At 41.8% G+C, this 27,457-nt stretch overlaps 1 protein-coding gene and 1 pseudogene across 1 annotated transcript in view; both read left to right on the top strand.

The window, feature by feature from the left end:
- Positions 1-27,457, top strand: part of DNAJC11 (DnaJ heat shock protein family (Hsp40) member C11) — a 60,285-nt gene that overhangs the window by 13,995 nt on the left and 18,833 nt on the right. The window contains exons 2-6 of the mRNA XM_063104678.1: positions 4,053-4,182; positions 6,430-6,503; positions 10,406-10,507; positions 25,876-26,004; positions 26,980-27,102. Coding sequence (XP_062960748.1) covers positions 4,053-4,182; positions 6,430-6,503; positions 10,406-10,507; positions 25,876-26,004; positions 26,980-27,102 — 558 coding nt within the window. The remainder of the gene's footprint in view (positions 1-4,052; positions 4,183-6,429; positions 6,504-10,405; positions 10,508-25,875; positions 26,005-26,979; positions 27,103-27,457) is intronic.
- LOC134385275 (U2 spliceosomal RNA) lies at positions 17,606-17,682 on the top strand (annotated as a pseudogene).

The raw sequence follows: 27,457 nt of genomic DNA, 5'->3' as shown, positions 1-27,457 counted from the left end.
CATCTGTGTGGTGGTTGTGACATCCAGTCACTTTCACAGCAGCTGTGGTTACTTTGGTGGCTGTGGTGGGCCACCCACATGGAGGTGATGTTTTTGGCATGCTCCTTGGCTCTGGTGGTGTGCTTGGTTGTAGGAGGAGGGGGGGTCCAGTCCCTGGCTCCTATGCCACAGGGCCGCAGTCTTTCTTGTTTTTTAACGTAAGAGTTTATAGCTATACATTTCTCCCTTAGCACTGCTTTCACTTCATCCCATTAGTTTTGGTATGTTATGTTTTCATTTTCATTTGTCTCTAAGTATTTTTTAATTTCCTTTGTGATTTCTTTTTTGATCCATTGGTTTTTTAAGAGAGTGTTGTTTAATTTCCACAAATTTGTGCATTTTCCAGTTTTCTTTCTGTTATTGATTTCTAACTTTATCCTGTTTTGGTAGGAAAAGATACTTTGCGTGATATCAGTTTTTTTAAATCTATTGAGACTTAATTTGTGCCCTAACATATAATCTGTCCAGTGAAAATATAACCAGATGATTGAGATGATGAAACTTTTCAAACTTGAAGCATGATACATATCTTAATTTTATTTTGGAATTTTAGAAATAAGTATGTAACTTTAGGTATCATTCTTAATGATATCTCATTACATTTTGAAATGATATCAGTATTTTTATGATAGCAAAAGAGGTTATCATTCATGAAATATTGAACCAGTGACCTTAGTTATTCAGTTATGATAAAGGGCTCAATCTAACCTTTCATTGAATATGATATTTATTAAAAATGAAACTTCTCATTCCTATTACTTAATCAATAGCCTGCTAAGCCATTTATTAATATGATTAAGGAGGTCTTGCAGACTAGATATTCTACTCCCTTGTCATCTAGTATAATTTTAATAACCGGGAAATAGCAGTCTATCCTAGAGTCTGCCAAATCTGTGTAATCCTATACTTGTAACTTTTACGAGATACAGAAAAGAACAATTAAAATTTAAAGAAAGAAAATAATTTATGCTGGCCGGTTAGTTCCATGGTGCTGATAACACCAAAGTCCAGTGTTCAATTCTTGTACCAGCCAGCAAAAAAAAAGAAAGAAAGAAAGAAAATAGTTTGTTATGGCTGTTTAGGAAAGAACAAGCCCCTTTTACATCATCACATAAGTAAACATACGTGGAGAAGATATATTGATATATTTTATTTTCCTGTTGTTTACTAATATTTATGTTTTAAACAGTGGGACTTGGTACAGTTGGCATATTGGTAAGTGTGGCAAGAGATGCATCACGTAAATAGCATTGGCAAGGAAAGGAGCCTTTGGCAGGAAGAAGAAAAAGAAGAAAATGCAGAGCTGGAAATATCAAGGCCCATCTCTTCTCAGGAGCCCTGTATTTTTATTGAAATAGAATATACATACAGAAAAGTGCCCATCTCATAAGCACACTGCTCAATGAATTTTCAGAAACAGGTCCCTCTCTCTGAGTTGTTCCAGTTTCAGTATTTATGCCACTGAAGGGATATCGAAATTTAATTGTGATGATAAAAATAGCCAAAGCGGTTACATTCCTACTATGTACAAGGCATTTTTAAGCACCTGTGCATGTATTATCTTATTTCTGCCTCACCATACCTTTGTCAGAGAGACCCTGTTGTCCACAGTGTTCAGATGAGTAAACAAGGGGTTTTAAAAGAGCTATAATTTATAAGTTTTTGTGTGAAGCACTTGATAGTCACTGTCTCATTTCATTCTCATTCCGTCCCTAACCCTAACCCTGACCCTAACCCTAACCCTTTTACAGATGAGAAAGATAAAGGTCACAAAGCTCATCTGCCCAGTCACAGAGCTTGGAAGTGACAGATCGGGTATCCAAACACAGGCTGTTGAACTCCAAGGCCTGTGTTCTTAACCACTAGAAAGGGCGGTTGGTGAATTACCGCACTGCAGAGTAAATCACGTAGATAACCCGACAGAGAGAAGAGAGGAAGGCAGTCAACTAAAACTCATTCAGTAGTGTGATAGGGCTGGCCAGTTAGCTCAGTTGGTTAGAGTGAGTTTTGTAACACCAAGGTTAAGAGTTCCAGTCCCCATACCAGCCAACTGCCCCCCCCCCCAAAAAAAACAGTATGATTTCCAAAGGCTGCCCAGAAGAGAAGATGGAAGAAAGGGATTAGCGGGAGATGGGGGCAGAAGTCTACCTAGTTTTTGGAGGCAAAGGGTTGCCAAGTCAGCAAGATCCTTGACATTTGCTGATGGAAGACTTCAAGGAGCTCCTGCATGAAACAGCGTGCGTGTGGATGTGCCTCTGCACAGCAGCCAAGCCCTCTATGGCCTGGCTTAAAGGACAAGCTGAGTGGCTCAGGTCTAACTGTTTCTTTTGTGGATGACAGAATCATGTGAAGTTGGAGAGACTCTTGCAGGTCATCCACCCAGCCACCTACTCCTCATGAAGAAACTGCCCTGGCCTGAGCACACAGAACCCAGGCCACCCCCGCAGCCTCTCCTCTGGGGCACAGGACCCGTGGGCCATGCATCCTGTGTGTGTCTTTCCAGTCACATCTCTTGTCTTCCTCTTGGAGTTCTTCAGAATTTCTTGTTTAGAATCTCTGGTAAACGGGCACAGATTTCCTGGTTTTCTAGCATCTGAATAACTTAGTCTTACAGAAAATACTTAAATTACCTGCCAGAAAATATTGCTAAACTACAGTAAAATCTTACTTTCTTTTGTTGGCAAAAAAAACCCGTTAGTCCTAGAGTTGAAAGATATTGAAAATCATGGCAATTATAGAGAAATAAGTGTAACATTCTCCTTTGTAAATGTGGTCCCTGGACTGATTATGTCATGTTCTTTCTCCTTGAGGATCTGTGTTCCAGGTCCTGATATTAGAGCACCATCAATCCTGGGCCACTGGGGACCTGGACCCATTCTTCTGTCCAGATGACTGGTTTTTTGGGCCCCTCTGACATGTTGTCAGTGACCCAGAAATGTGCTCCAGCTATCAAAATGGCTGGGTTGCGTCCAAAATAAAATGGTCTTTCCTTGACAAATCATCCAGATCTAGAGGTGCCCCTTCAACATCACCTCTGATAGACCAAAATGTTCCCCAAAACACACCCAAAGGGCCACTAAATAGACCATAAGTGTTCCTGGGGCTTCTGAGAACTTCTTGGCAGCTGAGACAGGCCAAGGAGAAGGCGGATTTTACCTCTGCTCCTTCTTCCTGCCTTCCACATGGTTAAGCACACCCAGGGCCCATTCTGCTCTTCGTGTCCTCTGTGCTTTGAATAAGGTGTGTTTTTCCCTTTCAAATGGACCACTCAGGAGAATTGGAGAGTTACTGTGTTGAGAAAAGGCCTTTAGGTTTTGGGGAGATGGGGGAGTGGGGGTTTGGTTACTATAGGTTTATAAAGCCACTTTATGTGCTGCCTTTTGGAATTCGAGGTTGAGTTAGAGGGTGTGTTGGTTTTACAGTTTATTTGTCTTTGTTTTTTGTTTTTTGGCAGCTGGTGGGTACAGGGATCTGAACCTTTGACCTTGCTGTTATCAACACTGCACTCCAACCAACTAAGCCAACCGCAGCCCCCTTGTCTTTGATTTTTAAGGATTAATATTCACTAAATCTCCTTTGTCAAAAACTGATTAAATAGATGTTATTTCTGTCTAATTGTATATAGCTTTCTTCTTCCTGAATATATTCTCTGTTGAGAGTACGTTGGCATGATTTACTTGAAACAACTTAGGTTAAAGAGTGAACAGGTCTCTATGACATTTTAGTTTTCAGCTCAGAGCACACTGAGCCAATGTAGAGACATAAGCTTTTATTCCATCTGATAGCATTTCCCAGCAAAATTCAGTCGCTATTGATGTACATAATTGATCACTTTATTAACTGTGGAAAAAAGAAGCTTTATTGAGGTAATAAAGAATAACTTCATTATGTCCTGTATGTAGAGAGCAAACAGTCGGAATGCAGCTGAAAGGTTCCCATTTCAAGGCTGATTCTGATAATGATAATGTTTAAGTGGCATTGATTGTTCTCTAATTGAATTTTTCTTTCTGTAGGCCTCCTCTGAAGAGCTTAAAGCTGCCTACCGGAGGCTGTGTATGCTTTACCATCCAGACAAGCACAGAGACCCAGAGCTCAAGTCACAAGCGGAGCGACTATTTAACCTTGTTCACCAGGCTTATGAAGGTCGGTGGAGGGCTTGGTTTCATAGAAACACCATGGTAGCAGATATTCGATTTTTAACAGACTTGATTTGTAGAGGATAGAAAAAGAGAGTCCTTAGAGGTATATAAAAGAGGTGGTTAGTTTAGTACTTTTTACTGACAGGGTCCTTTGAAAGAGTAGTATTTTGCTTTGGAAATCAATATGTGTCCAGTACGTAGGAAATGAGAGTCCAGGTGAAGTAATAGACCAGAGTCTGAATTGCAGGGGAATGCTCAGGTTTTAAATCGTTTACCAGCTTTCTTCTAAAGGGAAATCTTAGAGGTAAAAGGCTGATCATTACAGGGAAGCCTTCTTTGTTCTCCTCTTTTGTGAGGAGATACAAGGACATTTTTTCATCCTGAAGTGATTTTATTGGTTCTGTAGCATTCAGTCAAAGAGAGGTTCTAACAAAAGAAGGAAGATGATGTTAAGAAGGCTGATAGGAAACAGAACCAAGTCACTCAGATTTTTACACTTACATCTTACATGTATTAGAAAGAAAATTTTGTGATACATGTTTATAAAATATTGAAGTCACTTAGGGGTATCGAGTTTCTGTTTAGGATGACGAAAAGTTCTGGAAACAGATACTGATGATGGTTACACAGCATTGTGAATGTACTTAATGGTACTGAATTATATACTTTAAAATGGTAAATTTTGTGTTATGTATATTTTACCATAATTAAGTAAAAATTTTAAATATGCTAATCACTCCTAGGATATATGCAGTCTTCAAAAAGTTCATGGAAAGATATGTGTTATCTTTTTTTTCCCCTGAAAATTTTGTAGGCAAGGCGGTATTCTCTTTTAATTCCATTTTTCCATGAACTTTTTGAAGTACCCTCATATATCAAGTAAAATAATTATTTATTCCAGTACCATTTGGTGATTTACTCCTTAATTAGACGAAAAAATAGATAATGTGTTTCTTTACAAAATAATAAAGACTTTACTGTGGACATAATAGCTTATAGTGTATTTCACTTTATAGTTTTATCAAAAACTTAGATTTTAATGACTAGTAAAAAGCCGGCTGTAGTACATGATAAGTGTGTGTAGTTGGTGTTGTGTTATTACCAAATTTAACTCTATTCAGAACATTTATGTGGCAATCGAGACCAAAAGCCTTTCCTTTTTGTTATAATCTGTTGTCTAAATGGCTGCATTAATTTTACTGTTTAAATTATCCACATAGTTTGCTTGTATTGTTTTGGAGATTTGGGGAAGAGTTAACAGAAAAACTACGGGTGCTTATGAAAGTACTGCAGCAGCAGATCTGGCCCCATGTTGAGCCTTAAAGGGAAACTAAAGTAAAATAGTAAATAAATATTTCCTTATTAAATCCCAGAGGTTAATTCAAGAGGTCTGGCTCCTGTGTTTTCCAATGGTCAGCATTTCTTTCTTTTTCATTAGATTTGAATATGGATAGAATTTATTTACATCATTTTTGAATTGAGCCTAAAAATATATGGTAACTCTCGGGGGAACAAAGATGTAAAAGTCTTGAACAGAACTTGGAATAGTAGAGTCGAGGAGGGAGCTGAGGAACGCTGGCTTCACTGACATTCACGTTGGAGATCCTCAGAATAGCCTTCACCCTTGCTGGGAAATCTTCTCATGTACTTTAGGTGATGTGGCCCACAACATTGTGAGAGGTGTTTGTACCTTTTAAAATGATTTACAAGTAAAGAGGAGAGGGGCACCAAAAAAAATGAAGACTGTCTTTGGAATAGGTAAAACTACAGAGTAAATAATAAATCATATTTTTCTAGTATCAGAGCCTATCCCTAGTTTTACATTAAGCTTCTTTAGAAACTGGAATCAGTTCTTTCAAGCCAGTGTATTTTTTGCACTGTGGCAGAAACTTACCAAATTCTTTTGAAAATAACTATCCTCGAGTGATTCAAGTGCCAGCGCAGCTTCCTTAACAGTGCAACTTATATGCCTTATTAGCTACAAGATGTACCTTACAATTAAGAGTAACTTGGACATTGGAAAAATCTGACTTTTCTCACTCATAGCCACCTTTAAGCACATCCTAGGTTGGCTTGGAAACACAATTAGGAGGAAGGACGCTTAGGAAATGAAGAGGGTCTCTAGGAAGCTTATGATCAGACCAGGAGGAACGAGAGATGGACTTACCTAATAACATTGTTGTCATTGTTTTCAGAAAAGACTGAAGAGTGAATTTTGTATTTGTAAACATGTTTGATTTTTAATTTGCAGTGCTTAGTGATCCCCAAACCAGGGCCATCTATGATATATATGGGAAGAGAGGACTGGAAATGGAAGGATGGGAGGTAAGAGAAGCTGTGCGTCTGGTGTCCCAGAAAAGTCATTAAACTACTACGAAACAACAATCCCCCAAAACCCTTCAACCTGTGATAATTGTCTTGAGAATATTTGAAGACACTAGAATCCCTTCCTTGCCTTGTATTTTAGTTTCAGAGGTTGAGTTCTAGACTTGGCTTTGCCATTCTGTTACTCTGTAAACTTGGGCATGTCAGTCATCTGACTTGTCCTTAGTTTCCTAACCTGCCACGTGAATTCCTAACCTGCCACGTGAAAAGGAAGAGGGATGGGACTGTACCAGGACTTTTTAACCTGGAGGTGGGAGCGGGAGTAGGTGGGCCGGGGATTGATGGGAGATGATTTCTTCAAGGGTGCAGTTCTTTCTACACATACACTCTCTTCCACCCTCCACAATTCTGTGCCTCTCTCTCCACCTTAGCTAGGAATAACCACATTCAGCAGTGTTTCTGCTGGGAATGTGTTACGCATGTAAACATCATGGAAGCAGAGAAAAGTTGAGAACTACTAGACTACATTGTCTGTAATGACCCTTCCAGTTCTAATGCACTGTACTATTAGAACGTTGTCAGATATAATGAGTAAAACAAAATACATAGCAAGTATCTATGAAATAGGTTGCCCTGGACAGCCATGCTGAGTGAGAACAGTCCCTAAAATCCAGATGACTCTGTTTTCATTCACTCTGCCACTGACTAGCAGGAGAGTCTCAGGCAAGTCATTTGTCTCCTTTGTGCTCCTATGTTATTATCTGAAAAATGAAGATGTGAGGATCAAGTAGAAAAATGAATATGAAAATTAGTTGTAAAACTCTAAATTGCTATGGGAACATAAAGGTGTTATTACTTAATTTCATTAAAGAAACTTGGTTCTGATGCCCAAGAAATTTTGGTAAGCTGTTAATAACATTGAATTGACTCTCTTTGAGTTATTTTTCTTTTCATCATCATGTAAGATTTCCCTTGAAGTTCTTTGGGGTCTTAATCTCAAGTACGTGTGCCTGTTTCTTCCAATCCTAGCATGAAAACCTAGAGACCTTCAGATAAAGGAGTGAAAGAGAAGTAAAATGGGGTTTTGTTCCTCTTCCCACTACTGCTTAATATTCCACCTACAGCATTGTTTCGACCCCACACAGTGAATTGTAGTTGCTAACATTTAAAACTTGGGAGATTTTGCATGAAAATCCAGTCTTCTGTCTTCTCTTGAAACATCAGAAGATCTGGTAACACTGAATCAGAATTCCCCTGAGAAGCAACAGTCAACCAAATCTGAGGAGCCTGTGCCCTTTAGACTGGGCTGTGCTGTCCAGTTTACCCCAGTCCCCACCACTCCCTATCGTATGACACCTGGCCCTTCACTCTTCTGCATGTCCTGCCTGTCTCCAGTAGGCAGTGGGTCATGGCCTCTGGCTTAATGGAAATAGCAGCACCTCGTATCACATTAGTTTGTTGTAGCTAAATGTTAAGTCTCAGCTGAAATGCTGTAGTTCAGCATTTTTTTTTATCCAGAAAGGAAAACAGAATTCTATTGTATTTACTAAGTTTCTCCTTACACTTTATATACCAGTGTAAAGCAAGCTTCCTTGTTTTCTAAGATGTGGGTTGGTTACAATTTTTCAAGGCAGCAGTTAGGGTCACTGAAAAACTGTAGGCCCCTGTTACATATTCCCATTTCAGAATGTAGGTTTTTAGTTCCCAGTAGTGTTATGACAACGCTAATGGAGCAATGGGGTCTTCTGGCAAAATATTGCATGGTTTCCTAGTGCCAAACCAGGTTATCTCCCCATTAGAAACAAAGCAAAACCACACACAATAGTGTTTATAAGAATATGTAGGCAGTTATAGGTGGTGAATGGATAAACTTTATATTCATATGTTTCAGTAATCTACTTTAAGGAAATCTAGTTCTTATGGATCAGAATGGGCTTTTTTTTCATATTGATAGTAAGCCTTCACTGCGAGATAACAAAAAAATGACTTAGGGCTGGTGGGTTAGCTCAGTCAGTTAGAGCTCGGTGTTAGAACACCAAGGTCAAGGGTTCAGATCCCCATACTAGCCAGCCACCAAAAACAAACCAACAAAACCTTCAAGGAAGACTACGTGAAGATACTCACCCAGATATTATTCAGAGATGTGTCAGTGTTTACCATGCAATAGGAAAATTGAGCCATTGTTCATACTGTAAAGGAAAAGTCTCACTGAACTCCAGCACCTCTTGCGGAGCTGCATCAATGCTCCTTCAAGGAGTTCCTTCAGCTAGATGGATGCTTCATGTGAGGATTCTCCCGCTGCAGTAATAGCTTACACCCCAGAGAGGAAGCTCTGCTCCCTTCATGCTGTTGCTGGTACAGTCATGCACCATGTGACATTTCAGTGAGTGGCAGACCACATGTACGACAGTGGCTATACCTTATAGCCCAGGTGTGCAGTGGGCTGTACCATCTAGGTCTGCATGAGTACACTCTATGATGTTTGCAACAACAGTGAAATTGCCTAACAGTGCATTTCCAGAATGTGTCGTGGTCATTAAGTGACATGTGACTGCACACATGCGAATATATGTGCAAACATGTATTCATGCATATGTACACATGCTACATACATACACATACATGGAAGATTTTTAGAAAGTGACATAAAAAGTTAAATGTTAACCTGTGAGAAGAGAGAATGCAGTTAAAGGGGGAAACATACTTTTTACTTCATAACCTTCTGTACTATTGATTTTTTGCTATAAACGTGTATTTTTAAAAAATAATTTAGAATTTTCAAAATAACTTTTTGTCACATTATCCATCTTTTTAGTATTCTCTGAGTAGCATCTCATGACTTGCCTGTATTGTATGGGGAATATGCTTTTGGACATCCGCCCAGTCCACCTCATGACTTTGGCCATGACAGAAAAACAGTAACTACTTTTTCTGTCCTACTCCCATGCTCTGTGTTTCTCACAGGTCCATGAAATTTTGCAGCCATAGACAGGACCCTTAAAAATCAGGTAGTGCCTAGAGGTGGTGGTCACAGTGCATTGTGAATGTTATTAATTCCACAAAATAGTACGTTTAAAAACAGTTAAAATGGCAAACCTTCTGTTGTATATATTTTACCACAATAAAAAAAAGAAAAATCATGTAGTGCAGTTTCCTCTTTCAGAGAGGTGGCACCTGAGGCCCACAGTGGCCTTTCCTTTCTTATGTTTCTTTCTGCCTCTTTGAAATATCAGCTAGATTATCTTCCTTTCATATTGATCTAAGAAAGGCTAAGACAGAATGCCTATTTTCTCACAGATTTGACATCGTTGTGCATCCCTGTGTTTTACGTGGTATGCTGCTTGGTACCTGACCATTGTTATGGTGAAGTACAGGGCTCCACATGCCAAGGTTCATAGCATTTTGCAGGAGGAATCCCATGATTCAGAAAACACACAGGTCTGATAGCTTGAGAAGAAGCTCAGGAGTCTCTAGTGATCGCCCCAGCACGCTAGGGAGAGCCGGTGTGCCTTCGTTTTGATGTTTAATATTGGTTATCTGGGACTCATTAGGAAATTTAACCTATGATATTTAAGGTGATGTTTTCCTTGTAAGATTCCTGCAGCCTCAGAGATAAGTCACTAAAATAAAGAAAAGAAAAAATGTTTAAGTCTCCAGAGAGTTGAGAGAGAGCATGACTTGGGAATGACCAGGAGGGAGACAGAGCCCTCACCTCACGGGGCCTGGGGCCTCTGATGGAAAAACTCGTGGCAGTTTTATTGATGTCTTTTAAGGTCCTGGGAAAGAGCATGGCCAAACCCCAGGCAACATGTACATGCCGAGGTTAATGACTCCAGTGCTTTGGGTATGTTTTCCTTACTTCCTGGGTCCTCAGTTGTCCTCTCTTCTTGATTCTGCCATAGGTTGTGGAAAGGAGGAGAACACCTGCAGAGATCAGAGAAGAGTTTGAGCGTCTGCAGAGAGAGAGGGAGGAGAGGAGGCTGCAGCAGCGAACCAACCCCAAGGTGGGCCGGGGCCCCCTTTTATGAGGACACGTTGAAGGGCTTTGTTACCAGCAGGCAGGTCTAAAATAACTAGGTGCCAGTGGGTGTTAAAGCAACAATATACAAAATTGGATGGGACAGAATTTCAGTTGTTTTCTCTCAAAGTGGTATCTTTCTGGAAAGCAGCTCCTGGTAGCTCTCAGCAGAGCTGTTGCTGATGACCAGGCAACATGTGTTTTGAGCCATCTGGAGAAAAGACAAAACCAGTCCCCTGGTTTTCCCAGAAGCCAGGGAGATTTCCCAAGCAGAAACACAGGCTAGTTCTCTAAGACCTTTCCCCCAGCTCTGCTGCCCATGTCCTTGACATTGAATATCAGTTAGAGGACAGTGTCAGGGGAAAGGACAACCACCTAACAGTGTAAGCATTTAGGCAATTTTTCGTGTTAGGACCAGTTAGGATAAAGAGAGCCAAATAATGCAGAGGGTTTAGGGCATTTCCAACTTGCATTAAGCAGGGGTTTCTTAACGTAAGTTGACTCAAGTCTCCATTGGAGTCTGAGTCATTTAACCCAGTGACACTACTGAGTCAGAGAGTTATGTTTCAGTCCTGCATATATCTTTTTTCCTTTGATTTACTGGGGAGAATGTTCTGAGGTCTTCTCCATCCCTGTGGCAAGTAGAATATCTCAGTCAATGTGAGATGCCAGTTGTATAAATGGCTAATTGAACATGGCCAACGTGCTGTCCAACTGTGTTTGATAAGAGGACTCAGCGGCTGCGCCCTGTCAGTATAGCCAGGATGGGCTGGCAGACAGCCTGTATCTGTCAAAAGGAGATAGTTGCCTCCCCAGCTTTGTCATTGGCCTCTTCTCGAAGGTTCATCATTGGAAGGAGAGGTGAAGCCAAACAAAGTAATAAGAAGCATCATTACTTTTTAAAATCTTCTAAAGAAAAAGAACAACTGCTAGCTTAAACCGGGAAGCATGATAAGATGAACCTCTGATCAAATACATTCAAGAAAACAGATTTTTAAAGACCCCTACAGCATTTAAAGGACCATATATTCAGAACATGCCCATCTGTTTGCATCCTGCATCTCCCGTCTCCTCTTCCCACCCTCCCCTCGACAGGAGATGACTTCAGTAGTGCAGCATGGAGGTGGGGAATCCAAACACTGGGTGTACCAAGGCAGGGAGTTAGAGATGATTGGGAGAGTTGGAAATCTCTGAGGTGCCCTGAGCTGTGCTAGTGGTTCCCTTCCCACATCTCTCAGCCCAGTGCTAAGGGCCAGTGCACTAGGGGGAGGTGAGTGTTGGCAGGTGGAGGTGAGGATGGCGGGGATAAGGTAGGGCCTGGCAAGAGCAGGCTGGTGCTTTGATGTTTTTGCTGTTCTGGCTGGAGTTTGCTGCATTCTGAGCAGTGAAAGGGAAAGAGGACCTCACTGTGGTCCTGAGCCTGTGTCCTATGATCAAATCGGCCATCTGGGTGTGTGCGGAAGTTACTTATTGGGATTCTATGCAAATGTGTCTGCAGGCCATGTTTTTGTGGAATGAGGGAGCACAGCTGTGACTATTTCATACAAGCAAGCAAGTTATTTTAAAATCTCCAATACTTTGCTATTTCCATAAACTGCCTCCAAATAAATAAAACATTTTCTAACCAGAAATACTGAGTGATAACCAGATGTTGGCTATACAGCATTTTTGAGGAGAGAATTTGAGTTGGGTCTTTTGTTTCATTTACAAGGGGGGGAGTTTTGCTTTTCAAAATGAGCAGAAAGGTTTGGGGTGTCCTCATCCTAAGAAGAAAGGGGTGATCTCTTATAAGAAGACAGTAGGGAGAAGGACACTTTTGATGACTGTAGAGATCAGCCTGTCATCTGGGCCCCCACAAAGGCCCATAGTTTGTACAGGATCAGCAGACCATATGACATGTGTGATACTGCCACCTGAAACTTGGATGAGTATTTCTCTCCATTTCCATCAATACGAGTGTTAGGTAGGGATTTTCCAGCAGGATGTTATGTACCAAGCAAAAAGGCCTCATGGCAAAAAGCACAGGTTAGAAATAATGCCTGACACAAGTAAGGTAGGACACAGAACAAACTACTAGACCTATGTTTAGTGTTTTCGTTTGTAAAATGAGCACATCTGTCCTAACTACTATGCCAAGTTGTTAAAAGACTGAACAAAACATGAAATAGATGTTATTTATTAGAGAAGGATAATCCTGCTATATAAATGCAAAGTGGTACTAGTACCAATGTGAGGTTCAGAACTAGACTTTGTTTTGGTATTTCATTTGGCACTGAGTTGGAAATACGTGGCTCAATCAGGCAGTTCCTTTGCCCGTGGTGGTGGGGTTTGAGTGGGGTCTGTCTATTAGGTTATGAAAATGACCATCTTCCAATTCCCTCCACCTTCTCCTGTGGCCAGGCCCGATGCCGTTTGCAGCATGGCCACTGCCTGTATTCTTGTCTTGTGTGAAATGTGCTGTGGAAAGCACTGTGGGGCCCAGGAGTGAGGGGATACTCAGCTCCAGTGTGCGTCCGCCTTGCCTCCTGGCTCTGTGGCTGACGGGATGCAGGCATGTGCACACACATACACTGCAGGCAGCATGGCAGACTTGGACTTAGAGACAACAGCCCTGGATCTGGATTCAGATTCCAGCTTCCAGTCTGTGCCCTTGGTCAAGTCCTTTCTCCAGCCTCAGTCCAGTTTCTCTCTGCATGAAATGGGAGGTTTGCCACGAGGCTAGCCGCATGGGGTTGAGTCCTTGGACCCCACAGTCCTTAGTTCTAATTCCCTGATTTCTGCCTTTGCTACTGGAAAACACCAAGCTCAGTTGCTGGGGTCCCAGCATCACCAGGGCCCTCCACATGGAGCTGGTGCAGGAGGGAATTTTGTGGCTGGACAGAACGTGAGGTTCATCCACGACTACTGTGTGAAACTGGAATCTGACTGGACCACCCTGGCCATCCTCCCTCCATCTTTGGATTTCTATTTCATGTACATAATTCAGCTACATTTCTTGCCTTTTAGAGATTAAGATCATATAACCAGGTTGTTCTGTGCTCTACTGACTTCATATTAATTCTTTTGTTAATGCCCATAAATTTTATCTCTCTGTGGACAGCAGCCACTTTGAACATCCTTAGAAGATGACCAGCCCCCAGGCAGCTTGTCTGAGTTTATTGCTGCCTTCTTCATGCACTCCTTTAGGTCCCAGGTAGAGCAGAGGATTAAGTTAGGATTGTTTTGGGGGGCGTGGCTGTCTGTCTCTAATGGTATATATTGCTTTATTTTTTTAATCCTGTTAGAGAATAGTTTCATGGAGATTGTTATTGTTACCTTATTTTATGGACCATTCCTTTTTTTTTTTTTTTTTTGCTATTACAGAGGTTGATATAAACTCAGCAAGACCTCCTGTCTGATTTTAGAAATGCTCTATGATCAGTGTGGTTCATGCAATAGTTTAGAAACACAATTCAGCTGTATCAGAAAAAAAATTAAGGGCTAGCCCATGGCTCACTTGGGAGAGTGTGGTGCTGATAACACCAAGGCCATGGGTTCCGATCCTTATGTAGGATGGCCGGTTGCTCACTTGGGAGAGAGAGCGTGGTGCTGACAACACCAAGTCAAGGTTAAGATCCCCTTACCGGCCATCTTTAAAAAAAAAAAGAAAAGAAAAAAAAAATTAAAATAATATATTGAGGAAGGCATATAACCATAAAAATTTTTTTAAATCCCAAAATGTTTTCATAAAGATGTATGAGTACGTTACTCAATTATTTTTAAAGGATTTTAAGAAAAAATTTTTGATTGCCCTGGTTAATGATTATATCCATCACAATGAGCCTGTGGTTATGACTTCTGTCTATTCTGTGGAAATGATTCTGATGTCATAAAACTGACTCGACTTGTCTGACAGGATAATAGTGCAGAAGAAAAGCTGTTGGAACTTATGTGTTTGTTGTGCTCAATGGCAGGAAGGGGCAATTTGCCGTATGCAGAAATGGGCTGCTACTGAAATTGGAGAAATTGGGAAGTTGTCATATAAGGGGAAGGGACAACTGCATATTTAATCAATCAGGGAAAGTGCTGTAATATAAAACTGAGACTTTGGAGAGGAGAAGAGGTGGCTGTCTATGTAGAAGGCACAGAGGGATTCAAAGACAAAAAGTTCTTTGTCTTTAAGTGAGTGAGAGTTGGAGGGCCGTCCCCCTCTCCATCATGTCAGCCTGACCACTTACACACAAGATTTCAGAATTAAAGTCTACTGCTTATTTGGGTGCTGGGGGAGGGTGGTAGGGCCAGGAATGGGGACCAGTAGTGGTTGGGCTGGAATTGTTCTTAGGAACCCTGGTAAGTTTGAGTTTGATCCTCCATAAAATTTGAGAATATCGGTTCGGACATTCAGCTCAGAGACAATGATTGTGTGGCAGCAGTCATCACAAGAGCTGTCCTGCGTTCATCAGTTATAAAACAGGCAAACTTCACATTGCCCTTTATCAACTCTTTTGGTGGAAATTTCAATTAGTAACAAGTTACTATTGAGATTGCGTTTGACAGAAATTTCTCATGTTATCCTTATGGACAAATAAAGAAATATAAACATGAAAGCAATTCAACATGGATAGTAATGATGTGTTAATTTGTGATAATCACCACACAATGTATATATATATATCAAATCATCACGTTATACACCTTGAATATATATAATCTTGATATGTCAAATAAATATTTTTTAATTTAATGATTTCAAACAAAAAAAATAAAAATAATTTAGAATGGCACATTCCTGGCTGAATAAAAACCTGATGCTACTCAAAGAGGGCTGATGAATGCAGCATTTCCTACCTGGTGAGAAACTGCTCATTGTGGGGGGAAGGCTCCTGCTCATCACTAGGAGAGGCTCCTGCTCATCACTAGGAGAGAGGCTCCTGCTCATCACTGGGGAAGGCTCCTGCTCATCACTAGGAGAGAGGCTCCTGCTCATCACTGGGGAAGGCTCCTGCTCATCACTAGGAGAGAGGCTCCTGCTCATCACTGGGGAGAAGGCTCCTGCTCATCACTAGGGGAGAAGGCTCCTGCTCATCACTGGGAGAGGCTCCTGCTCATCACTGGGGGAAGGCTCCTGCTCATCACTGGGAGAGGCTCCTGCTCATCACTAGGGGAAGGCTCCTGCTCAACACTGGGAGAGGCTCCTGCTCATCACTGGGAAGAGGCTCCTGCTCATCACTGGGGAGAAGGCTCCTGCTCATCACTGGGGGAAGGCTCCTGCTCATCACTAGGAGAAGGCTCCTGCTCATCACTAGGGGAAGGCTCCTGCTCATCACTGGGAGAGGCTCCTGCTCATCACTGGGAAGAGGCTCCTGCTCATCACTGGGGAGAAGGCTCCTGCTCATCACTGGGGAGAAGGCTCCTGCTCATCACTAGGGGAGAAGGCTCCTGCTCATCACTAGGAGAAGGCTCCTGCTCATCACTGGGAGAGAGGCTCCTGCTCATCACTGGGGAAGGCTGCTGCTCATCACTAGGGGGAAGGCTCCTGCTCATCACTGGGGAAGGCTCCTGCTCATCACTAGGAGAGAAGGCTCCTGCTCATCACTGGGGGAAGGCTCCTGCTCATCACTGGGAGAGGCTCCTGCTCATCACTAGGGGAAGGCTCCTGCTCATCACTGGGAGAGACTCCTGCTCATCACTGGGAAGAGGCTCCTGCTCATCACTGGGGAGAAGGCTCCTGCTCATCACTAGGAGAGAGGCTCCTGCTCATCACTGAGAGAGGCTCCTGCTCATCACTAGGGGAAGGCTCCTGCTCATCACTGGGAGAGGCTCCTGCTCATCACTGGGTAAGGCTTCTGCTCATCACTGGGGGAGAGGCTCCTGCTCATCACTGGGGGAGAAGGCTCCTGCTCATCACTGGGGAGAAGGCTCCTGCTCATCACTGGGGAAGGCTCCTGCTCATCACTGGGAGAGGCTCCTGCTCATCACTAGGGGAGAAGGCTCCTGCTCATCACTGGGGAAGGCTCCTGCTCATCACTAGGGGAAGGCTCCTGCTCATCACTGGGGGAGAAGGCTCCTGCTCATCACTGGGGAGAAGGCTCCTGCTCATCACTGGGGAGAAGGCTCCTGCTCATCACTGGGGAAGGCTCCTGCTCATCACTGGGAGAGGCTCCTGCTCATCACTAGGGGAGAAGGCTCCTGCTCATCACTGGGGAAGGCTCCTGCTCATCACTAGGGGAAGGCTCCTGCTCATCACTGGGGGAGAAGGCTCCTGCTCATCACTGGGGGAGAAGGCTCCTGCTCATCACTAGGAGAAGGCTCCTGCTCATCACTAGGAGAAGGCCCCTGCTCATCACTAGGAGAAGGCCCCTGCTCATCACTGGGGAGAGGCTCCTGCTCATCACTAGGAGAGAGGCTCCTGCTCATCACTGGGGGAAGGCTCCTGCTCATCACTGGGGAGAAGGCCCCTGCTCATCACTGGGGAAGGCTCCTGCTCATCACTGGGGAAGGCTCCTGCTCATCATGCTTGACATTTCTGTGAGTGATGTCAATAAAGATGTGTTTATCACATTCACTGGTGACCCAAGGCAGAAGGACAGAACCAAGATTCTAAAAGAGCCTAGTGAACAAGAATGAGTTAAACTACAAAATAAAATTTAACAGGGATAAATGTACTAGGAGAAATGGGGAAAAAATGGAAATGGTAGTCTTTGATCAACTTGCAGGCTTAATATCAGCAACAATTTAGCCTATTTTGTGTGATGGGTAAAGATGGCCGTGGCGCTCTGGGTAATGTCGGAATCCTGTCAACACAGCCAACTGCACAGCTGCTTATCCTGCTCCTGACGCTAACTGTTAAGCTACATGACCACGCCAGTTGTCTGGCTCGGGCTGGGTAACTGGCAAACAGGTCCCTAGGAGCCAGGTTGGAAACTCCAGGCCAGGTGGCGGCGCGTGCAGGCGCACTGACTCCGCCCACAACCTATTCACAGCAAATGCTCAGCAAGACTGAACTTGTGAGGGGCCCTGACCATTTTCCTATATTTTCCTAACAATGGCTGATTTATTCAGAAGGTCCTCTAAATTGGGTGCCCATAATGTGCAAGAGAGAGAGATCGCTTCTCGGCCTTTTGGCTAAGATCAAGTGTAGTATCCATAATGTGCAAGAGATTGTTCGAGATGTCATTCCACAGAAGGGTAATATGCAATAAGCACAATAAATACATTATATATTAGAAGGTGATCGATACAATGCGGGAAATGGAGCGAGGTGGGGGAAGGGTCACAATTTTAAGTAGGGTGGTCAGGCCTCACTGAGAGAGTAAGCTGGATCAAAGATGAGAGTCGTGTGGCTGTCTGGGACAGCATTCCAGACAGAGGGGAGAGCCAGTGCAAGGGCCAGAAGGGACAGTGAGTCTGGTGTGTTGGAGGAGCAGCAGAGGCTGGTGTGTCGAGAATGACCATGGAGGATATTAGTAGGAGTTGACATGGAAGAGGTGCATCTTCCATTCCCTGATGTGAAGCAGGGACTGGGCTTCACCGCAGTGGTTCAAGAGACCAGAACCAGCGGCAGTGAGTGGATGTTACAGGGTGATCTGGGCAAGCTGGGCTGCTGGAGATTCATAGAAACTGCATTTTTACCTAGTGTCTCACTCTGGACCAAGTGTAATGAGGACCTCCACCTTCCAAGTGGGGCAAGGGGTGGTCAGGATCTATAATTAAGATAGAAACTAAGGGGCCGAGCCCGTGGTGCACTCGCTCCCGCCGCGGGTTCGGATCCTATATAGGAATGACCAGTGCACTCACTGGCTGAGTGCCGGTCACAAAAAAAAAAAAGACAAAAAAAAAAGATAGAAACTAGGTTTTATAGGCTGTCCTGTGAAAGCTGAGAGTGGAGGAGAGGAGGGCAGAAGTGGAGCCCCATCTGGGCTGGATACTGCTGGATGGGGAGTGGTTGGGGCCCTGATGACAGTTCATGGCCAGCAGGGATGGAAATGTTCCCTACCTTGAATGAAGTGGTGGAAATAGAAACCCTGATAAAATTGTAAGAAAGTAATACATGCACACAAGTGAGAAAAAATTGAGGAAATCTGAATAAGGTTGTTGGATTGCAGTGTCAGCATCCTGGCTGTGGTATTGTACTATAGTTTTGCAGGATGTTACCATTAGGGGAAACGAGGTAAAGGGTACATAAGCTCTGTCTTATTATTTCTTACAACTACGTATGAACCTAATTATCTCAGTAAAATTTCAATTAAAAATAAAGACTGAGGGTGGGAAGAAGTAAACTAATGGGTACAACACAGTGCTATCTGCCCTAAGTGAGTCATTGTGCAGTATATGCATGTATTAAAACAATGCACTGTACCCCACAAAAATAAATATAAGCAAAATTGAAAGAAAAAAAGATTATGAACTTTTTTACTATGAACTTTTTTAGTTTACGGTACCCAAAGCCAGTCAGTTAACTCAGCTGTATCACAGTAATATTTGCTCATTAAAATGCTGATTTTTAAACCATACCTCAGGACATCCAAATGGCAGTCTGTCAGATTGCTGCCTGGGGATCTGCATTGTGACAGGGAATTCAGATGGGTGAGAACTTTTGAAGTAGGCTGGTGGTGAAAGAATAAAAAGGTATCTGTTTTTAGGGTGTTTGTTTTTAATGGGTAAAAAAAAAAAAAGGCATTGACTTACGAATAGAGCATTTGGTAATCCAAGGGGAAAAAAATGGTGATCCCGTGGCGTTGTAGTTAGCAGGTTGGAATAGATGCCTATTGGTGGTCGCTTCAGCTGCTTCCCCTCGTGTTTCATTCCTTAAACCTTCGAATCTTATCAATTTGTGGTTTTTATTGGGTAGCTCAAAACCTGAGGAACTGAGTAAATCAGATTCCTCTGACGACTTGTGTTACACTCTTGTTTCTCTGACCTGACTAGTTGAGTAGTCGGAAACTGGGGGGCAGGGTCCCCATGGAGTCTGGTTAGTGCTAGTACAGGGGGAAAAAAAGTGTTCTATACTATAGATTGAATCTTTTAACTCCAAAAAAAGTCACAAAGGTCTCAGTTGAGTATCCATAGCTGCCGGGTGTCCCACTGATCATTTTTCAGTAGTATCATCTTTATGTGCAAAGGACTGTATATAAGTTGTCACTTTTATACACTGATAGCAGAATTAGGTACTCTGTAATAGGGGTTGGCAAACTATGGCCCACAATCTGTTTTTATACAGCCCATGAGCTAAGAATGGTTTTTACATTTTTAATGGTTTTGTAAAAATCAAAAGAAGAATAATATTTTGTGACACATGAAAACTATGTGAAACTCAAATTTCAATGTCTGTAAATAAAGTTTTATTGGAATACAGCGAGGTTCATTCATTTACATATTATCTATGGCTGTTTTTGCACTACAACAGCAGAGTTGAGTCGTTTCAACAGTAGTTGCCCACAAAGCCTAAAATATCTGCTATCTGCCCTTTACAGAAAAAGTTTGATGACCTTGCTTTAGAAAAATAAGATAAAACATGCTGGTAGCAGAAAAGTAAACAAAATGCTTTAAAAGGTTTGTGATTTGGACTTGATAGCAGGGGTTACTTAAAGCAATATATTTTCCTTTGTAAACCCTTTTTATTTGAAAAATATGATCTAATAACAATTTAATAACAGGACATGAACCTGCATATATTGTTACAAGTTGTTGGAAAAAAATCTAACCCATTTGATTTATGTAGTGTTAAATTTCTGTTTATCTTTGGCTTTATATTTTTGATCCTGTGTCAAAATTCAGGTCTTTTTGTTGTTAAAATTTAAATCTTTCATTTCTCTCAAACTTGTGACTTCTCATATGTAAAGTTATATTATCTTGCAAGTGAAAATGAATTGCAGCCAAACCCCTGTTGGGCACACAGAGAGTAAATCTATTCCAGTGCCATGTCCAGTCCATTTTCAAAAGGTTATTTCCTTGAAATGGAAGAAGATTCTTCAGAATCAAGAAGGTGGGGGGCCAGCCTGTGGCTCACTCGGGAGAGTGCGGTGCTGATAACACCAAGGCCGTGGGTTCAGATCCCATATAGGGATGGCTGGTTGGCTCATTGGGTGAGCGTGGTGCTGACACCACCAAATCAAGGGTTAAGATCCCCTTACTGGTCATCTTTAAAAAAAAAAAAAAAAAAAGAATCAAGAAGGTGGGCGTCCACACCACTCTCTAAACTAAAAAAAATGGCCTTGTCAACTCAGAATGACTTGATCAGTCACTTTCCGGGACAGTTAATTTAATCAGGCGCGTTGGCACTTGAGCCTACTATTCTCCTTGGCGCTCTGTGACTGTTCTACTTTAGTTGTTTTCCATAGACTTGGATCAGCACCAGAGGCTGTTGAAACTCAGAAGTCACTGGCTCATTGGGTGTTTGATTATTTTGGCCTTATTTGAAGAAACCACAGAAAGATTAAAAAAATTATGACTTGACAATACTTTTAAACTTCTAAAGACTACTTTATCCTCTGGTGAATAAGTTGATTGGCAGTGTGGAGTTAACACAAGTATTTATCATTTAAAAAGTTTTCTTTGGGAAAGAAAATAATAATGCATGCGATATTTCATGTGCACTATTTGCATATGATATGATTGCCTTTCGCTAAAGAACCAGCTGAAAATATCAGGTCTGATGAGTTGAATGAGGTGGCTGATTATGAAATACATATGTCATTTATATACATAAATCATTAGTTTTTGCCAGTGCTGTCGTCTTGAGCTAAACTGTTATCATCTCTTCATGGATCGTGTTGTAGCCTTTCCTGCCTACTCTCCCTACTTCCATACTTGTGTCTGCACGGCTGCCAAAGTAAGCCTGCAAAACTCGGGTCAGACCAGGTCATCCTGCTCAAAGCATTCCCACAGCTTTGCCATCATTCATTGTAAGCCAGCATCCTTACAGTGGCCAAGAGAGAGGAGGACCATGTCATTCATCATCCAGACAAACTAGGACATTTTTGAGAGTGAAAGGGGGTGCTTAACATAATGAAAATTATATCATTTTTTGAAATATTTATTGATGAACATTGGTTTTATTATATTGGAGAACCTGTAAAATAGTTTATTCAAAAAATATTTTCTCAAGTAAACATGTACTTATGCACATTAAAACAAATTTTAAAAATTACACTGATTATGTGAACATTAAGAGTAGCAGAAGCAAGGGCTGGCTGGTCAGCTCAGTTGATCACAGCATGGTGCTGATAACACCATGGCCCAGGGTTCCATCCCTGTACTGGCCAGCTGCCAAAAAAAAAAATAGTAGGAAAAGCAAAAACATTATTTTTGACATAAACTGTATTCACATGCTCTAATCAGGTCTTTGGCGAGATGGCCTAGCATCTCTCTACACTCAGCCTCTTCCCTGGCTAGCTCGGGCTTCCTCACAACATAGCAGTGTCTGGGTAGTTGGATTTGCTATGTATTAGCTAGCTTCCCCCACCCAGATAGGGCATCCCAGAGACATAGACAAAGCTGCACAGCTTCTAAAGCTGCACCTGGTTCTAAAGTCAGCACCATCACAACCACACATTCTGTTGAACAAATGCACGTTTCAGGGCAAGTTCAGAATCAAGGAGAGGGCCCTGTACAAGGGAGCGAATACCAGCAGGCATGATTCCTTCGGAGGTCTTCTTTGGATTCTGACTTCTGTACTGTGTCACCACTATTTTTCTGAAGATTGTATTTCCAGTGTCTTCTTTTTTTTTTTTTTTTCTTTTATAACATTGCCTACCATCTCTATGAAAGTTGTGTTTATATTTAGTAAATTTTAAAATTTTTGACACATATAATATTATTCCTAATTATTCTTAATTTATAAAATACTCTCAATTCTAAATTGCTTAATATTTGAACATATAAGTATCTTGGCCCCAGTATTTTCACAGGTATTGTCTTTTTGCCTCCATTCAGAATAGTTTTCTTTGACTGATTTTTTAAAAATTGTCTTTATTTATGATCTTTTGAATATTTCATCAACTTTATATGCTACAAAACTAGGCCTTTTCCATTCCATTCCATTCTATTCCAGGACAGAATATAATGTCATCAAAAGATTCTTAGTAAAAATTAAAACATTCCAAAATGCCACTGTGGACTTTCAAAATTATATCTTATAAACTGTTTGAGCTCTTAACTTGTTCCATTTTTTTTCTCCTAAAACAATTTTAGGGCCAGCCCATGGCTCACTTGGGAGAGCGTGGTGCTAACAACACCAAATCAAGGGTTAAGATCCCTTTATCTGTCATCTTAAAAAAAAAAAAAAAAATCAATTTTAGACTATTCTTGGTTACAAGCATTATTTTCAATGATTGCAATTTCTTAATATTTTTTAAATTGCAGGGTTTTTTGTGCTCTATTTTTAAAAGTTCTACAAAGGCTTAAATATTCCGAACACAACTGTTAATGTACTGCCATGCTGCAGATTTTTTTGTATTCAGAACATTGTCATCACAAAAACCTATTCCGTTACTCTGAATATACAAAAATATTTGTAAATTTTGACAACTACAGATTCATTTTCCATAGGTAGAATACCACAGCTTATTTTGACACAATGATTTGTTATGTGTGCACTATAACTAATTCTAAGAATGTTTCTGCTCCACAGGTTTCTTGATTTAATCAGAATATTTTTTTACCATGACACCGTATTCCCCCCAAACTGGTATTTGAGTATCACCACAAAAACAATTTTACATTAAATGTGGAACTTTTTAACTGAGTTTGCGGTAGCATTTATAATGTCAGGTGTATCACCCTCAACAAAAATCAGGTGATTATTAGGGTGAACTAATCTTCTGTTTGAAGCATCTGATGCACTGATATAAAGCTGGCACTGTTAGCAGTTGTAAGGTTCTGCTTATGGAGCCAACACAGAAGCAGCTGTTGCTTTATCTTTCATTTGTGCATCATAAACCTTGGAATGGAAGACTGGGTGAAATTAACATAGAGCAACCACCATTTGATCTAAATGAAAAGTCATTTTTCATAGTTATGTGTAAATACACATGCTGCTGCAGCCTCACTTCTGGGTGCAGTCTTCTTAAAAGGACAACTAACGGTTAGAGATGCTGCTGGTACTTCTTTAGCAGATCTGAGACTTTTGGTTTTCATGTGGTTGTAGTTAGCATTTTGGATGGCCAATGTGGAAAAATATTTTGTACAACTTATAAATTCATCAACTGTCTGAGAACATGGAAATACAGTACTTAATTTTTTCATTAAACATGCACTATGTTTAACCTCATTGCTGCCTGAAGAGTTTACCAAAAAAGAAAGCATTATCAGACAACAACAAAAACCTTAGATTTATATCAGGGGGTTGCCAAATTCAAGCTGCTGCCTGTTTTTGTATGCTCGTGAGCTAAGAATACTTTTTGCATTTTTAAATGGTTGAAAAAAATCAAAAGAATAGTTTGTGACATAGGAAAATTATGTGAAATTCAGAATTCAGGGTTCATGAACAAAGTTTTCTTGCAACATGGTAACGCCCAATCATTTACTACTCATCTGGCTGCTTTCCCACTACAGCAGCAGAGCTGAAGAGTTGCGACAGAAGTTGGATGGCCCACAACACCAAAAGTATTTACTCTGGCCCTTCAGGGCAGAAGTGCCAACTCCTGATTTACATCATTCAACAGATGACAGAAACACTGTGGCAAGGTGCTCAGAGTGCTCTCTAGTAGATTCTGCTGCAGACCCACCTCTGGTCCCCATACTTTTTCCTATTTACCTAGAGTTTTCCCTGGAGGGGGCTGACTGGCAGCTTGACAGTTGCATACATCCCACAGGCCACAACACTGGGCACCTGCTGGATGCATAAAATGGGCAGAGTATCTAATCCTTCTCCCACCACCAGCTGAGACTGGAGGGAATTGGCTGAGCCTAGCCATGCACCAGCGAGCACTGTGCATGCCACTCCAGAAAATGTAAGGCGCTACTTACATTTCATCTGGGAAGAGAAGAGCCGTGGTTTATCACTGGTATTCTAAAGTCGCCATCATCTAACACACCATCAGATGAGACCATGGCAGATGCCAGCAGGACAGAGAAAAGGTCTATCTGCCAAACGTACTCTGGCACAAAAATGAAAACACTGGGCTAATTGCTAAACTGGTGGAAACAACAGGGTTAAACCTGTGCTATCCCCAATGAACCCCATCTATGACACTTGGGGAGACCACCCACACTCCACCCCCTCTGGACACTCAGCCCACGACAGCCCCTTCACTCCTTCAGGATGAGCCAGCCCTCATTTCTGTCACACATCACCTTCTCGGAAATGCCTTTCTTGACTAGTTAAAATTAAAATACACCATCCCAAGCTACTTTTGGGGTGATAGAAATGTTCTGTCTTGATTTTGGAGATGGTTTCATGAGTGTGTATACATATGTATTCATACTGAGTATACATACTACTCATTGAGTTGTACACCTCAGATGGGTACAGCCTATGTTAGGATACATAAATCAAACCTCAGTAGTTATTTTTAAGCATGGGCTGCAGAGAAGTTAATAAAAATTGTGTGATCATGTTTTTTATACATTGGATTAAGATATATGCTCATTTGAAAGGTCTTATAAGAGAAAATAATAAACATTGATTTTCTACATAAGGATTTTTATCAGTCAGAAAAATCTTTTAAAAAAATTATTAGCATATTCATTGTTACAAATCATACTTGTTCTTTATGCCCCGTATCCAATCTCTCCCCTTCCTCCCCCTCCCCTCCCCTCCATCCTCTAATAACCATAGATTTGTTCTCTCCATCAGTCAGCAAAATTTTAGCTTAGAATTTGAGAAAATGTGTTCTGTTTCTCATAACTTAATTCTCAAATTAATTTTAGAAGGTGAGGAATTTTTAAATTACCCATTTCTTGATAGTTTATTTTGTTTGTGCTTCTTTATCTTTGGAGGTACTTTTCTGTTTTAAGGTAGTTTTGTGATGTAAGAATGTTTAGAGAAAAATGTTTAATCCATGTACCTAGTTTCTGCTAGGTTGTTTTATGCATTCAGGGGTTCTGTTTGATCTTTGAACATCAAATTGTGTAGATCTTACTTCTTTTTCTAACACTTGTCTTTGGCAGGTCATTCCTCTGTGATGTGCACACTGGTTCTCCTGGTCTACAGGATGCTTTCTAGCTCTGGATGTTAGTGACATTCTGCATTTGTTTGCTTTGAACTGTGACATTCACACTTCGTGGTTTTCATGGTGGAGTGTCCTACCTAAACCCGTTGCCGTGAAGTCACATGACTTGTTCAGTTAAACTGAGCAAGGTGCTAAAATGTAGTATAGTCTTCATCCCACAAATACCACCCCTTCATGCTGACTGCCTGTTGTTCTGCTCCAGGGAACGATCAGCGTTGGAGTAGATGCCACTGACCTTTTCGATCGCTATGATGAGGAGTATGAAGATGTATCTGGAAGTGGCTTTCCGCAGATTGAAATTAATAAAATGCACATATCCCAGTCCATTGAGGTAAAGCACACAAACACCTCTCCAAGTACAGCAATGGCTTGAGTTAATGAGGCACAGCACTCCAAGCAGCTGGAATGAGAGTCTGCTCAGGGTTTTTCTCATCTTTATTCATGAAAGGATGTAATCAGCCACTTTAAAAAAAAAAAAAAGGAGCTTCAGTCACAGCCTTGTTTGTTACTGCTTTGCCTAATGCTAGCCAGCATATGGCTGGGGCTGGGGGTGCTTAGCTCCCAAGGCCGCAGGTCTCCAGTTAATGGAGTTAATGGTCTGGGAGAAGTAGAAGCCCAAGGTCATGGTGATTTGGGGAGTGAAAGCAGTCCTCCTAAGAAGGGGTTTTAGTTTTAAGGCACACTATTATGTGCTGAAAGGCTGGAACAGCTCTGCATCCTGAGCCCTGGGGCCACTAATGCGTCAACTTCCTGCCCACTATTTGGATGCGGCAAAGTCAGTCCATTCTAAGAACTGAGGGTTACAGTAGGTCTGTACCTCCTCAGCTCACTCATTCATTTTCAAATGCGTGGAGTCCTAACCCAAGGAAACTTGCCCCTTCTTGGAGCTACCAGTCAGTTAATATGGCTGTGGGAACGTCTTTGGTCCTTTCGAGGCTGTGGTGGTGAGCCAGAACTGGAGAGGCCCAGACATCCCACAGTGGGAGGCACACGGTGAAGTTGCTGGCATGGTGCAATGTCATTGGTACACTAAGAACCCAGCATTTAGCCCTCTGCTTCCTCCTGGTTTTTTGTGGCTTATTAAAGCTTTTACAAAGCATTACCTTCACGGCCACATGCAGTTCGGATGACAAAGTGAGAAAAATAAAGCAGCTGAGGCCATCCCACATCCCTGTGTGCTTCCTACCCTGGAGCCCGCTGCCACCTTGGCCTTGTACTCCCAGTACTCCTTGTATTTACTGGGCTGCTGCCGCTGGCACTTCTTGTTGCTTTAATTCATTTATTACCAGCAAATTTCATTTCCTAGGCACCCTTGACAGCTACAGACACAGCCATCCTCTCTGGAAGCCTCTCAACCCAGAATGGGAATGGAGGGGGTTCCATTAACTTTGCGCTCAGACGAGTCACTTCTGCGAAGGGATGGGGAGAGGTAAGAATGTCGATTGGCTGGATTGTGCTGTCCAAGCAAATCCTTATTTCTGGATATTTACATTCTAGGGGCTGGCTGGTCAGCTCAGTTGGTTAGAGCGCAGCCATGTGACACCAAGGTCATGCGTTCAGATCCCCGAACCGGCCAGGTGACAAAAAAAAAATACATTCCAAAAGTTAGTCTTCAGAATGACCGGGTGTGGCCACGTCATTGAGTAAGGGTACCAAGTGTCAAACTACCATAAGTGGACTGGCCCCAAACGAAGAATGTGTCTTATACCTGAGCAGCAGTCCTATAAGTCTTCCAAACGGTTTAAAGTTAGGATAGAAAAACAAAACAAGATTTCCTTTGAGAT

This window comes from Cynocephalus volans, chromosome 8, assembly GCF_027409185.1.
Source record: "Cynocephalus volans isolate mCynVol1 chromosome 8, mCynVol1.pri, whole genome shotgun sequence".
Taxonomy (NCBI): Eukaryota; Metazoa; Chordata; class Mammalia; order Dermoptera; family Cynocephalidae; genus Cynocephalus; species Cynocephalus volans.
This window is presented reverse-complemented; position numbering and strand designations above follow the sequence as displayed.